Below are 14981 nucleotides of genomic sequence, written 5' to 3' on the forward strand. Positions count from 1 at the left end.
GGGAAAAAATTAAGAATTATTCTGCAAATTGCCGGCATCATAAACATTTAAATACATTGCTTATCACCACTGCTATTATTATGTAAAAATTATTAACTCAAAGCTATTTTCGTCTTTTCGAGAGAATTATTACTTCCTAAAATATTTTCGACTCTCTAAATTCCTTATCTGAAGCTCAGCTATTAGAAATGGTATAGTTTAGAGAATATGATTTGTGTAAAGCATCTCGTGTTAAATTTAGTCAATGAAACTGAAAGTTCTCTGGCTTTTTCGTACAACGAACTGTTATCAGCCTAACAGCGATAACCCGCTAGCTCTTAAAGGCAACTAAGTCCAAAAGTAGAGCACAGAGCAGCACAGCCTCCGCCGATAGTACCGGGAATTGAGTTTACTCACATAGCAAAGCAAACGGAGAGCTGCTCATATGATAGAATATGATTCCGACATGTGTTTAACAGATAACAGATAAATAAACGACAAAGTCAAACCATACGAAGATATGAATGCGATTTCGAGTTCAAAAAGAACTGAAATACAAAACGTTTGAAATACCGAAAAATGAGTAATAAGAGAAATAAATGACAAATTGAACATTAATTCATAAATCAGCAATGCAATCGCGCAACATAATTGCCGGGTTAATACGATTCCAGACGAAGCTAAGAAGCTTGGGAGCAACATGCAGACGATCACGCTCAACTATAGATACTCAACGTCGAGATACAGATACAATTCGTTTGCTGAGAGCGAGAGAGAGAGAGAGTTTCACTCAACAATCGTCGAGACGAAGACGGCGGAGATAGAGACTGAGACTGAGACAGAAACCGCTGAGCAGTCGTGCCGCATTCCTCTAGAGTCAGTTGAGCATTGGACGTCCTCGTTAGCGGTTGCCTGTGGTCTTCTGTGCGGAGTAAGTGCGACTACGCTATAGCCGCTGAAAAGTGCTGTGTTCCCCACTCTCTGTGTGTGTGTGTATCTATCTATGTGTGCGTGTGGATGTGTGTGTGTGTGGATTTCTGGTGTGGAGGAGTGTGGACTCTGTGAAGTTTTCTTCTGGATCTCTTCCGAATTTGTATGTAATGTTTTTTTTCGTGTGTGTTTTTTGATTGTCGTTTTCGGCTGCTTGTTGTTGGCGACAAAAAGAAAACCTCAAGATAAAAAAGTATCTTGTAGTGCATGGATGAGTGTGTGTGTGTGTGTGAGTGCGACTACGGAGTGAGTGTGCATATGTGAATGGCTGTTGATTCAAAAGGTTCTTGCCTTCAGTCTAGTGATACAATTACAACAAAACAACCAAATGAAACAACGACAACGAGCAAAAGCACGATAATAATGAAATGTACTCGTAACTACATGAATCCATATAAACTGCCAACTTTAACCCGATTCAGCAGAAAAGTGAGAAGTGCATGTGTGTGAGTGCAAGGTACTTGATCAAAAAAAATACGAAAACCAAAAAAAAAAACAAAAACAACAAAAAATTGAAAGCAAATGAAAATGCAAATGCAGTTGCAGCAGTTGGTTTCCCATGCCACAAATGCAAACTATAAATAAACTGACGAAAATTGTGTTTTTGGAAAACGCATCACGGAATATGTTCCAAATGCAGCATGTGTGCGGCAAGAGAAACTAAATGTATCTACAACAAAAATAAGCCATAAATAAACGCAGTATTTGTTGTGCCCTGTGCAGCGTCGAGTAACAACAAAAACAAAAACAAAAGCAACAGCAACCAAGTTTCGTAAAAAGTATCTGAGCGTGCGTTGTTCGCTCTCGTCTCGAGTGTGCAGTTTCTTTTGAGTGATTTCGTTTGCTTTTCTTCTACCTGCGCGAGTGCGTGAGTGAGTGTAGTGAAGCAGTTGATAAAAACAAACGCCTCAATAAAGATAAATAGCAAAAGGTGCCAAACAATAACGCAGTTTCAAAGCGCACAAACAAAACTGAGACCCACACACAAACACAACGTGAGCTAAAGTCGTCTTCCATCGTCTTTGTATCTGCTCAGTTTGCTCATAAGTCAACTTGTGGTCAGCCTATAACATACTCGTATAATACCATAACCATATCGCACACACTATGCACACACTAGTTCGTAGCCCCAAATTCTTATCGCAAAAGGAACTCGTGTTCATAGGCGCGTATCGCGGCAGCAACTCAACTCAACTCAGCAGCAGCAGCAGCAGCTCAACAATTGAAATCTGAATGGAGCGGATGTTCATTCCGTGCTATATATACATACATACTTATAAACGCACAACTACACACATATATATTGACTTGTGTATGAAATATTTAATATTAAATATCTCTAGAACATGACAAGTGTATGTGTTTGTGTCTTGGCCTCAGCTGAACTCATTCCCAAAGGGTTCCAGCTCAGCTCAGCTCGAAATCTGAGGCACAAGTGTATCAAATGTGGCGCCGACGACAGTCCAAAGATTTCTTGTGCTTAATTTTGGTTTCGAAATAAAACAGTTTCTGTTTCTGTGTTTTAAAATCGGAGACGACGTCGCTGATAAGCCAACGATCACTAACCAAAAAAAAAACACAAATAAAAAATCCTCTTAAGTCTACAAAGTGTTTCAACTTTGTGTGGGTACTCGTTGCTGGGAAGCAACCCCTCTAAGCTAAATATATGTATATAAAAATTGATAAAAATAAATTAGAAAATTTGTGCAAACAATCGACAGTTTGGTGATCAAATGGAACTCATACATAAGACCTTAAATAAATAAAATAAAGTGTGCTAAATGAAAGGAAAATGACTAAAATGAAAACTACTACAGAACTTTGCAGATTATACAAATACATTCATGATAAAGTATAAATGTTATATTATTCATTAAAAATGTATTAATCTCCCATTCGGTCACATGTTCATACTGGATTTTACCATAAGAAACTGGTAAATTCTTGTGAACTCCCTTTTTTCGCTTGCCTGCAGTTGCATTGCTCTTCGCTCAAATTTTTTTTTAAAAGAGCTCTAATTTCAGTCTACTTATCTAGCGTGTGGCTAAAAGCGGCACAGTGCTGTCATAAGTATTTATGATATCATCTTCTTCAATCTGCTTTACTAAGTAAATAGACACAATTTACTGTGCATATTCGCTAATTAGTTGAGCAAACCTTAACTGAATTCAGAGACTTAAATGAATCTAACCTTGGCTAAGAATAATCAGAGTGCATCCAAACATAGCACCGATATGCACTCAGCATTCTCCACACATGACCCATGTGGCAAGTTCTTAAATAATTGCAAAGTTTACACGCTTATCCCCAGACACAGGCACATATAAACATGTATCTAGATACAATGTCTGTGTGTGTGTGTGCTATATGGCGGAGTATGTAGATGAAATCATCGCTTGGAATTATTTCAAGTTTTCTTAGAGCAACTGCTGTACTGTTTTTTTCGGTTGGCAAGGGAGCAGGCAATGCTAGAGGGGAGAAGAATCGGGTGATGTCGAGGGGAGTACTGCATATACATACCATATATATTAGTTGTAGTCGGAAACACAAATTTTGTGGGCAATGCTTGAGTTCATTTACAGTATGTGTGTGGCTGTGTGTTTGTGTTTATTTATGTATTTTTGTTGTTTCTATTTGAAATTTTCATTTGCAGTTTTTTTCGCTTTTTGGTTTTCTGCTTTGTTTTGTTTATAGTACAATATACCATCATTGTTGTTGTTGCTGTTGTTGTAGCTTCAATGAACTCACAGACAGATCTCGGAACTTACTTATTGACGAACTGAGTAAAGTTTGTGTTTATGAACAGTTTTTGGCCCGGCAAACGAACTAATTAAAAGCAAGCAAAGATCAACAGTGATCTTTGGAATGCCGCCAAATTAATACCCTAACAGATAGTTGCGGTTTCTTCAACTACTCTATTAAAACTATGCCAGCTTTGTTACTTGGCATGTACATAAAATTAGCTCAATTGGATTTACAATCTTTATTTGCGTTGCTAGCATCAGAAAGAGTCTGTCAAATATGTTAGCTGGTCAAGACTGTTCTAATTTAATCTGTTCAGGTTATGGCATTAAAAACGCCTTTGCAAAACTATAATACACTCTGGACGCTCTGAACGGAAATAACTCGCTCAGACAATATGGACAACACATGTGCTGGAAGTGTTCTGAAAAGTTCTCTATACCAAGCATATATTTTGGGGGATTAGCTAATGCTGATGCTAATGATATATTGTGCATTTTCCATTTACTTTGCAGCGTGTGAAGCCGCTCCGAAACCAGCCAACGTTTAACTGAAAACTGCAATTATGCTCTAACAGTGCAAATCCCAGCACAAGAAACAAAATAAATTATAAAACCCACCTTGGCACATTACACATAAGCTCGCAGAGATCGAGGTGTTTGCGAGTCATCCTAGTGTGCATAGAACAAAGACCCTCCATTGATACCACAAAAGTCACGATGAAGCGCAGCAGGCGGAGTCTAAGCTTAGGCTCCTCCTCAATGGCGCGTCTGCTGCTCGCTGGCATGCTGCTCTGCCACTGTGCAACGGCGGCGTGGGGCGTGCAACGGCAGCCCATCAACTCAGCGGGAGGACACGAGTTGCGAGGCACGACATTCATGCCTGCTCTGGAGTGCTACGATCCCTATGGCCGACCGCAGGTGAGAAAAACGATATCAATCATAGTACAATACAATAAATCACTCTATCAATCATTGTACAATACAATAAATCACTCTATCAATCATACAAGAATATCCAGAAGTTCTGTGTTAGTACAATATTAAAATTGTCAATCATAGCACAATACCCAGTAGTCACCCAATCAATCATAATACAATGCAATAAATGACTTTATAAATTAGAATACAATACCCAATAAATTATACTAGAATACCTGATTGATAATAATATTTCATTGCACTAAGTCACTCTATCAATCAGATCACAATACTTGGTAGTCACTCTATCAATCAAAATACTTGATTGTCAATCAAAATATAATACAAGATATAACTGTCTATAAATCACTGTAAGACACATTATTACCAAGTATAGTACTATAATCAATAGTCACTTCGTCAATCATCAATACCTCTTTATCAATCATACATAGAAGTCGCAGTAGTCTCTCCATCGCAATAAAATTCATTGTACAATGCAATACAAACTCTTTATCAAACTGATTACAAAAAAGGGTAGTTAAACTAACAATTATACTATAATCCAACAAACAACTCTATCAATCGTATTAGAATACCCAGTGCTCACTCTAGCAATCATAGTACAATACAAGTGGTCTGTGATCACACAATTGAATTGTATGCTGGGTCAATAGTTCCGCTGCTCTCGGTTTTATTCAAATGCAGACAAGCAAACCAATTGAGCGCTGTTGACTCAATTAACATGAATACAAATTGCGTGAAAACACACCCAAACACACACACACGCTTAGACATATTTCATGCTCTTACTTTCTCTTATCAATTAACGCTACGCAACGTATACTTAATGTGCTCTTTCTCGCCTTCTCTTTGCACCAGAAATGCTTGCCGGAATTCATCAATGCTGCCTATCAACTGCAAATCGAGTCGACAAACACTTGCGGCGAGCAGGGCGACAATCACTTCTGCACGCAAATGATGAACTCGAATCTCAAGAACTGCGGCGTCTGCAGGTAACGTCACAAATAATACACTTTGTTGTTGTGTTTACTTAAATATTTATCTATATTTTAGTTATGGTGATCATAGTCCCGCATTCCTTACGGATCTGCACGATCCACAGAATCCATCGTGGTGGCAGTCGGAGACCATGTTCGAGGGCATTCAACATCCCAACCATGTCAATCTCACGCTGCATTTACGTGAGTAGAAATAACTGAAAATCGAAATTCATCTTTTTTTATACCCGCTACCCATAGGGTAGAAGGGTATTATAACTTAGTGCCGGCAGGAAATGTATGTAACAGGTAGAAGGAGGCATCTCCGACCCTATAAAGTATATATATTCTTGATCAGCGTCAACAGCCGAGACGATATAGCCATGTCCGTCTGCCCGTCTGTGTGTCTGTCCGTCTGTCCGTCCGTCCGTATGAACACCTAGATCTCAGAGACTATAAGAGATAGAGCTATAATTTTCTTTCGACAGCATTTGTTATGTTTGCACGCAGATCAAGTTTGTTTCAAATTTTTGCCACGCCCACTTCCGCCCCCTCAAATCAAAAAAATCGAATAACAAGCGTAATTTTAAAGCTAGAGTTGTAAATTGGTATATACTATAATTACTATAGTAGTTATGATTTCTGAAAATTGGGTTGCGATCAGATAAAAATTGTCGAAGTTATTTAAAAAATACTTTTGAATGGGTAAAAACGCCTACTTACTGGGGCTTTTAGTTGCTTTGGCCGACAATCTGGTGTTTTGTGCCATCTATGGTATATTTTTAATGGTGTCCTGTATCGATATACCAAACATTCCATTTGGAATATTTTTAGTATTTTTTAGTATTTTCGGTATATTTTGAAAATAATACCGCAATATTTTGCCCTTATTAAAAATGGGTAGCGGATATCTCACAGTCGAGCACACTCGACTGTAACTTTCTTACTTGTTTTATTTATATTATTTCTTTTATTATATCTTATTATATCTTTTATTAATTTATATACTTTCTCTGTTCGCAGGTAAATCGTATGATATCACCTATGTGCGCATTCTTTTCCGCTCGCCACGTCCCGAGTCCTTTACGATCTACAAACGCACCTCAGAACACGGACCCTGGATACCCTATCAGTACTACAGCGCCACCTGTCGGGACATTTACTCGCTGCCCGACTCCCGTGCCATCCGCAAAGGCGAGGGTGAGGCTCATGCTCTCTGCACGAGCGAGTACAGCGACATCTCGCCTTTGATTGATGGTGAAATTGCCTTCTCAACGCTCGAGGGTCGCCCAAGTGGCATCAACTTTGAGCGCAGTCTGGAATTGCAAGACTGGGTTACGGCCACCGATATTAGGATCACGCTGGATCGTTTGAACACCTTTGGTGATGAACTGTTTGGCGATTCGCAAGTGTTGAAATCCTACTTCTATGCCATCAGTGATATTGCAGTGGGTGCTCGTTGCAAGTGCAACGGCCACGCAAGTAAGTGTGTGGCAAGTACAGGAATGCATGGCGAACGCACGCTCGTCTGCGAGTGTCGCCACAACACCGATGGACCCGACTGTGATCGCTGCTTGCCGCTCTACAACGACGTCAAGTGGAAGAGGGCAACATCAACCGAAGTCAACGAGTGCAAAGGTAAGCAAATAGAACACAGCTTTGCAGAACTGGTTGCACGCTGCACAGTGCGCAGTGGTGAAAAATATTCAGAATATAGCAAGAAAATTTTGAAAAATTTTGATTTTTCAGATCCGCTTTCCTCTTTCTAGTGACAATTAATTTTATAAATTTTCCTTGATAAAAAAAAAAAAAACATTTCAATGAAGCGACTTTTATCTTTTAATTCATTCTAGATATGTATAGTTAAATTGGCAAGTGAAGTAAAGTGTATAAAATTAAGAAGTATGCTCTAAGGACAGCCTATCTCTTCTCTATATTTAAATCCAAATTATATTTTAAGAGGCTATGCAGCATTAACTCAATGCATTAGAGATTAATTTAATTTTCATAGCATTTGCCCCACTGTAGTGTGACTTGCTCTATATAAGGACAGACTGCTTTGCCGTTAGATGCCACTTGTGGCTAGCGCTTGTGATCGTCGCGCTAAGTCAGTCAATCAGTCATGTTGCGTCTGTGCAACTTGTTGCAACTTCTTTGCCTCGTTGTCCAGGCCAAAGGGTATGGCTGGACCTACGATTATGCATTGAACACAAATCGCATTGGTGGCAATGATATGGTGCACTGGTATCACATCAACTGTAAATCAGATAAGAATTTGACTTTAAGCTCGTTACTCTTTTAATTGCATCTCAGTTGTTCATCAATTTAATACGTCATTATTTACTTAACTCCAACTCTAATTTGATTACAGCTTGTAACTGTAACGGCTTTGCGGACAAATGCTACTTCGATGCGAATCTGTTCAATTTGACGGGACACGGTGGTCATTGTCTGGACTGTCGCGACAATCGCGATGGACCCAACTGCGAGCACTGCAAGGAGAACTTCTATATGCGTGACAACGCTTACTGTGTGAACTGTGGCTGCGATCCCGTTGGTTCCCGTTCGCTGCAGTGCAACAGCCAGGGCAAGTGTCAGTGCAAGCCTGGCGTGACTGGCGACAAGTGTGATCGCTGTGCCAACAACTACTTCCAGTTCGGACCACATGGTTGCCAACCCTGTGGCTGTGATGCCCAGGGCTCACAGGATAACACACCAGCTTGCGATGCCGAGACTGGCATTTGCTTCTGCAAGGAAAACGTAGAGGGCAGACGCTGCAATGAGTAAGCAAATCAATTTATAATAGATCACCCCAGTTTCTTACACCTTTTTTTTCCATTAGGTGCAAACCTGGCTTCTTCAATCTGGATCGCAGCAATCGCTTCGGTTGCACACCCTGCTTCTGCTATGGCCACACCTCCGAGTGTCAGACTGCTCCCGGTTATTCTGTGGTCTCTGTCACCTCCAACTTTAACAAGCACAAGGAACGCTGGACCGCTATTGATCCGAATCGTCGCGATGTCGACATCAAGTACAATCAATACAGTCGCAGCATCGGTACCACGGCTCAAGGCAATGAATACGTCTACTTCCAGGCGCCCGATCGCTTCCTCGGCGATCAGCGTGCCTCCTACAATCGTGATCTGAGCTTCAAGCTGCAACTGGTCGGCCAGGTGGGTCCTAGCACCAGTGCCAGCGATGTCATTCTCGAGGGTGCTGGTAGCAAGGTGTCACTGCCCATCTTTGCCCAAGGCAACAGCATCCCTGATCAAGGCGTCAAGGAATACAAGTTCCGCCTGCACGAGCATCACGACTATCAGTGGCAACCAAGTCAATCGGCTAGGGGTTTCCTCTCCATATTGTCCAATTTGACGGCCATCAAGATCAGGGCTACCTACTCTGTGCAGGGCGAAGCAAATCTCGATGATGTGGAGCTGCAAACGGCGCATCGTGGCGCTGCCGGCAAACCTGCCACCTGGATTGAGCAGTGTACATGCCCAGAGGGTTATTTGGGACAGTTCTGCGAGTCCTGCGCTCCCCGCTATCGCCACAGTCCCGCACGTGGTGGACCTTTCATGCCTTGCATTCCCTGCGATTGTCATGGCCATGCGGACATTTGTGACTCGGAGACGGGCAGCTGCATCTGTCAGCACAACACGCAAGGCGACAACTGTGATCAGTGTGCCAAGGGCTACTATGGCAACGCCTTGGGCGGCACTCCCAACGACTGCAAGCGTTGTCCGTGCCCCAACGATGGCGCCTGTCTGCAGATCAATGGTGATACCGTCATCTGTACCGAGTGTCCGGTGGGTTACTTTGGCTCGCGTTGCGAACAGTGCAGCGATGGCTTCTATGGCGATCCAACTGGTTTGCTGGGTGCGGTTCAGACCTGCAAGAGCTGCGACTGTAATGGCAATGTGGATCCCAATGCGGTGGGCAACTGCAATCGCACCACCGGTGAGTGCCTGAAGTGTATTCATAATACCGCTGGCCAGCACTGTGATCAGTGTCTGCCCGGACACTTCGGTGATCCTTTGGCGCTGCCGCATGGCAAGTGTGATCGCTGCAGTTGCTATGCTGCTGGCACCGAGCAGGACGAGAAGAGCATCTCGCGTTGCGATCAGGTCACTGGACAGTGTCAGTGCAAGCCCAATGTGATTGGACGCGACTGTGGCGAGTGTCAACCAGGTTACTTTAACATTCGCTCGGGCAATGGTTGCGAGAACTGTTTGTGCGATCCTGTGGGCAGCTATAACTCCACCTGTGATCGACTCACTGGACAGTGTCACTGCAAACCGGGTGTGGTTGGTGTGCGTTGTGATCAGTGTGAGAACTATTACTTTGGCTTCTCCGTGGATGGCTGTAAATCCTGCGAGTGCGATGCGAGTGGCTCACAGGGCTACCAGTGCGATCAGACGGGTCAGTGTCCGTGCAACGACAATGTCGAGGGACATCGTTGCGACCGTTGCAAGGAAAACAAATACGATCGTCATCGCGGCTGCGTGGACTGTCCCGACTGCTACAATCTGGTGCAGGATGCGGCCAATGTGCATCGCGACAAGCTGAAAAATTTGAGTTCCACTCTCGACGAAATCGCTCGCACTCCTGTTACCAACGATGAAGAGTTTGAGGGCAAGCTGCGCGCTGTGCAGGATAAGGTTGCCGTTTTGGCACAGGATGCACGCTCGGGCTCGGGTGAAGGGGGACAGACCTATGTGGAGGTGATCAACGATCTGCACAACCGCCTGGACAGCATGCGTGGCCATTTAGAGAGCGCCGATGCTCTGCAGAAGAATGCCAACGATGAGATTGTCAAGGCACGCAGCAATTACACGCAACTGCACGATATTATCGACGACGCCAAGAAGCAACTGCAACAGGCTTTGGATCTGCTGAACGATGAGGGAGCTCAAGCGCTGGCCAAGGCCAAGAATAAGTCCGTGGAATTTGGCGAGCAGTCCGAGCAAATCTCCGATATATCGCGTGATGCACGCGCTCTTGCCGATCGCTTGGAGTCGGAGGCACAGTACGATCTGAAGAATGCCAAGGACGCCAAGGATGCCGTAGAAAAGGCGCATCTGTTGGCCAAGAATGCCATTGATCTGCAGCAAAAGGTGGGCGTCGAATTGCGCTCCGAAGTGCGACTCGAGCTCGATCAGGTGAAGCAATCGCTGGGCGCCGTTGCTCAAACCTCTAAGGAGGCGTTGCGCAAGGCCAACGAAGTCTACGATGCGGCTCTCACGCTACTCAACGATGTCAATCGTCAGACACAGCCGGACATTGACATCGCTAAGTTGAAGCAGGAGGCGGTTGCGGCCAACGAACGTGCCGACTTGCTGCTCAAGCAGATCAACGACTTGTCCGACGCCAATGGCAATATCTTCGACGAATTTGCTACCGAAAGCAAGCTGGCCCAAGTGGTGCTTCAACGGTAAGTCGAGTCTTATAATCCTTTTATATACATTTCACTTGAATTCCATTTGTAATATGGAATAATATGTTGACAACAGCTGACTAATAATGCGTATACGTAATTTTCCTTTCCTCAGCGCCGATACCCAAAAGAAGGACGACATTGAGCTGCTTGCACGTGCCAAGGCAGCACATGAGCGTGCCACCAAGGCTGTGGAGCAAGGCGACAATACGCTCAAGGAGGCCAACAACACTTACACCAAGCTTGCCGGCTTCCAGTCTGATGTGCAGCGCTCCTCGGAAAAGGCGGCTCAGGCGATGGAATTGGTGCCCAACATTGAGCAGGACATTAATCATGCACGCACTCTGATCAACCAGGCGGCCAATGCCTTGGAGGGTGCCAACAAGAACGCCAATGAGGCCAAGAACAATGCACAAGAGGCACAGGAGAAGTATGCCGAACAAGCATCTAAGGTAAGACAAGCAAATATCGGTGATTGTCCCATTACTTACATCATATACCATTCCACAGGATGCAGAGTTGATTCGTCGCAAGGCCAATGAGACCAAGGTGGCAGCACGTAAGCTGCGCGATGAGGCTGATCAACTGAATGGTCGCGTCAAGCTGACGGAAATGAACATCTTCCTCCTGGAGGACAATTCAACCAAAGATGATAATCTGGTGGACGATGCCAAGCGCAAGGTGGGTCAAGCCAAGGCCAACACGCAGGATGCTCAGAAGCAAATTGAAAAGGCCAACGCCGAGCTGTCCGCCATCAAGGATGAGCTGGAGAACCTCAAGGATATCAACACCGCAGATTTGGATAAATTGGGTAAGAATAACTTCAAAGAAGTAAAAAATTTATACACTAATTCAATTTTGCAATGCAGAGAATCGTCTGAGTGTGGTGGAGAGCGATATCAATCGCGTGAATCTAACGGGACGCATCGAAAAGTATCGAGAACAGCGCAATATACAAAAGAAACTGATCGATAAATATGGTGACGAACTGATCGATCTGGAGAACGAGGTGGCAAACATTCGCCAAATATCAGAAGCACTGCCCGCAGGTTGCTTTAGACGCAATCGTCTAGAGCCGTAGACATCTACACTAATTAAAATAATGAATGCACTACCAACTACCAACTACTTCAATTAACATCTAAGTACCAGGCGAAGACGAACAAATCAAAGTCGAAATCGGAAATCGCATATCGCAAATCGAATTAGCCCTTAGCCGTTGAATGAAATTATAGAGTTTTAGTCTTATAGCTGAAATATTGTGTTTAGTAAAAGAAGAGAAACAAAAACAAAACGAGAAACCAGATAAACAAAACTAAGAAATGTTAAGCTTTAATGCATCAGTCATATACATCATTGATTATATCGAAGCATGATGCCCAACTTTAAAATGTTCTTAACTGCCAATTGTGCTTTAAATTCAATCCAGCCATGGACGACTGTATTATATATTGAAAACTGTGCCGTGTACAATTCCCTCAAGCAATCCTCTCCAAATCAATTGCATTTCTTTAAATATATATCCCAAAACTATTCTACTCTATTACGTACATATATTAACATATTTTTCATCTACGTTTAATGTGCCAATTACAATATTTTCACTGTGTTTAAGTCGATTTACCTTAAAAATACGATTAATAAAAGTTTTCCAACGTTGTAATCTATAAATGTAATTTATGCTTATTTGTTATTCATGTTTCTCAACAGTAGAAAGAAATTTCCACTGGTGCGAAAGACCTGCAAAGTGTTATAATTTAAATTTTTTTCCAGCAATTTAACACTTCAACTCACCTGCACCAGAAACTTGTGTGACAAATTTGTAAATCCGCCCACGCTGAGCACAAACGTTTTTCTAGAGAACATCAGCATCAGCTTGATGATGAACTTAAAGTCTTCGGATTCATTATACCAGGCACAGTTATACCAATCGTAGAAGAGTAATTCGCTCTGAAAAGTCTACTTTGAAGTCAAATTTTTATTGAAAGACTGTTTTACTTACCTGCGTTTCTACTTTTTGAGCATTGACATTGTATAAACTGATTTCAAGAGTTATAGTTACCAAATAGACCATAATCATGCCCATCCAAACCCAGCCCACTTCCTAGAAAAATAATTTAGTATCTGTGACCAGATAAATCAGCTTTTAACCTACCATAATAGTGCTGATCTTATAAAGCAACATGCATATCAAGATGCTGCTTATGACGCATTGTACAAGAATGATGTATTTGAAGAGGTTCTCGATTTGGGCATGATGTCTGCAAAAGATATTAGACAATTGAAATTGTTTAAGATATATTTTATAAATATTACCTTGAGATGCGTGCAAAGAGTCGAGCACAGCAGCGTAAATAAGGCACTCTTAAAGACTTTGGAACCACCGAATCGCATGTAGAGTGTTGCACCAAATAACGTAGAATCTTTATAAGACACGCCTCGTATCTGGTGAGCACAACAAACAGACTGTTGAAGCCAAATACAGCTAAGGGAGACAATAGTTCTAAATTAAAAGAAATTTTCAATTAGAACCAGTGCGCGCCCTACCAAAGAAACACCAAAAGGGTCCAGACTGTAGCAGGAAAAAACGAACGGAATACGAGGGAAACTCGTATTTGCCCAGCTTTATAAATGGCACAATTGCTGGATAAGCTATAGATTAAAGTACCATAAACATTATAACAACATATTTGTAGTTAATGGTAATCAAACCTACTTAAAGTCATCTCACAAGTGTCGTGTATTATGTAACAATCGTAGACATATTGAAAGTAGGGTCGCATTGTATAGTACAGCACAGGCATGCAGACAATCTTAAAAAAGAACATGACCTGTCGATCAATATCTTGCCAGTTTTTGGATAATATGGAACCCAGTGACTTGCGTAATATCCGTTTATTGGGTAAATCTTTATAGAAAAGAAATCAATTACGTATTTTTTACTTAATAAAACATTTTAACGCACCCAATTCAAACAGCCCCAAGTTCTTGAGCACATCACCTGTTTCGGTGGTGTATACAAGTTCCGCACAAGAATCCATATAATTGTGAAAGTACATCATTTTTACTAATCCCACCGAAAGCTGAAAAGAAAGTAGAACAGCCTGCGAGAAGAAAGCAGAGATCATACTAATATCTTCTGTTTTACTTTTTCTGTCTTCTGACCTCCACATAAGCTTCAAAGGACACCGTGTAATTTTCCATGATGAATTGAATGAGGCTATATATAATGCTTAAATTCACTAGCAAAGCAAATACTCTTAGGCTATAAAATAATAAATAAATATTATATAAAATCAATTATATATAATTCTGATTATTAATTGTGAAAACTCACAATCCGCAGGGACGCGAACTTCGTTTCCTTGGCGCTATGTTAATTCCCAATGCGTAGGCGCTGTATTCCACCCAGGTGAGTCCTGGCTTGGGCAAGTCGTCAATCAGCTGCAACTCCTGATCCAGTATGTTCTGCATTTTGAAGGGCGAAAGTGAAACTGCTGAAGGAGCTGCTCCAATGCATTCTTTTATAGCATTTTTTCTAAGGGGGTTCTTGGCTCAATTAGTAGTAAATTATACGGTTGCTTTTGGGTAAATTGCTTTATTGCTTATGGACATTGTGCAACTCTTGTTCAATGAAGCTAAAATAACTATGAAAATTTTGTGGGCGGAACGTGAAAACATTAAAAATGTAGGAACAAACGGAAACGAAAGGGGAAAATTCGAAACAAGTAAAGTCAACCTGAAAAATGATTTAATTACTTTAAAGAGACAAAGACAATGTAGTAGAACTGATTCTTTAGCTAAGGGAATATACAAAACTTCATTTATTTTAAGCTTATGAGAAAATATTCAATAGCCCAATAAAATCGAAAATAAGTTTTATATTGTATAATGTTTTAAAGTAATTTTTAATCT

The 14981-nt window shown here is 41.9% G+C and overlaps 2 protein-coding genes across 2 annotated transcripts; one reads left to right on the plus strand and one right to left on the minus strand.

Annotated features, from left to right (window-relative positions):
• The first annotated feature begins 812 nt into the window (after positions 1–812).
• On the plus strand, positions 813–12741 carry LOC117571755 (laminin subunit gamma-1). The gene is made up of 10 exons (XM_034254105.2): positions 813–910; positions 4227–4631; positions 5514–5647; positions 5709–5836; positions 6656–7270; positions 8004–8415; positions 8475–11063; positions 11182–11518; positions 11577–11877; positions 11936–12741. Exons 2-10 carry the CDS (start codon positions 4431–4433, stop codon positions 12145–12147), a joined length of 4929 nt encoding a protein of 1642 aa, XP_034109996.1. The 5' UTR covers positions 813–910; positions 4227–4430; the 3' UTR covers positions 12148–12741.
• LOC117569882 (odorant receptor 67b) lies at positions 12726–14540 on the minus strand. The gene is made up of 10 exons (XM_034251221.2): positions 14404–14540; positions 14232–14331; positions 14032–14170; positions 13783–13974; positions 13614–13718; positions 13383–13551; positions 13222–13327; positions 13069–13170; positions 12861–13016; positions 12726–12806 (listed from the first exon to the last, which is right to left on the minus strand). The coding sequence occupies exons 1-10, from the start codon at positions 14538–14540 to the stop codon at positions 12750–12752; spliced, it is 1263 nt and encodes a 420-aa protein (XP_034107112.1). The 3' UTR covers positions 12726–12749.
• Between the last annotated feature and the right edge of the window lie 441 nt (positions 14541–14981).

The sequence above is a fragment of the Drosophila albomicans genome, chromosome 3, assembly GCF_009650485.2.
Source record: "Drosophila albomicans strain 15112-1751.03 chromosome 3, ASM965048v2, whole genome shotgun sequence".
Taxonomy (NCBI): Eukaryota; Metazoa; Arthropoda; class Insecta; order Diptera; family Drosophilidae; genus Drosophila; species Drosophila albomicans.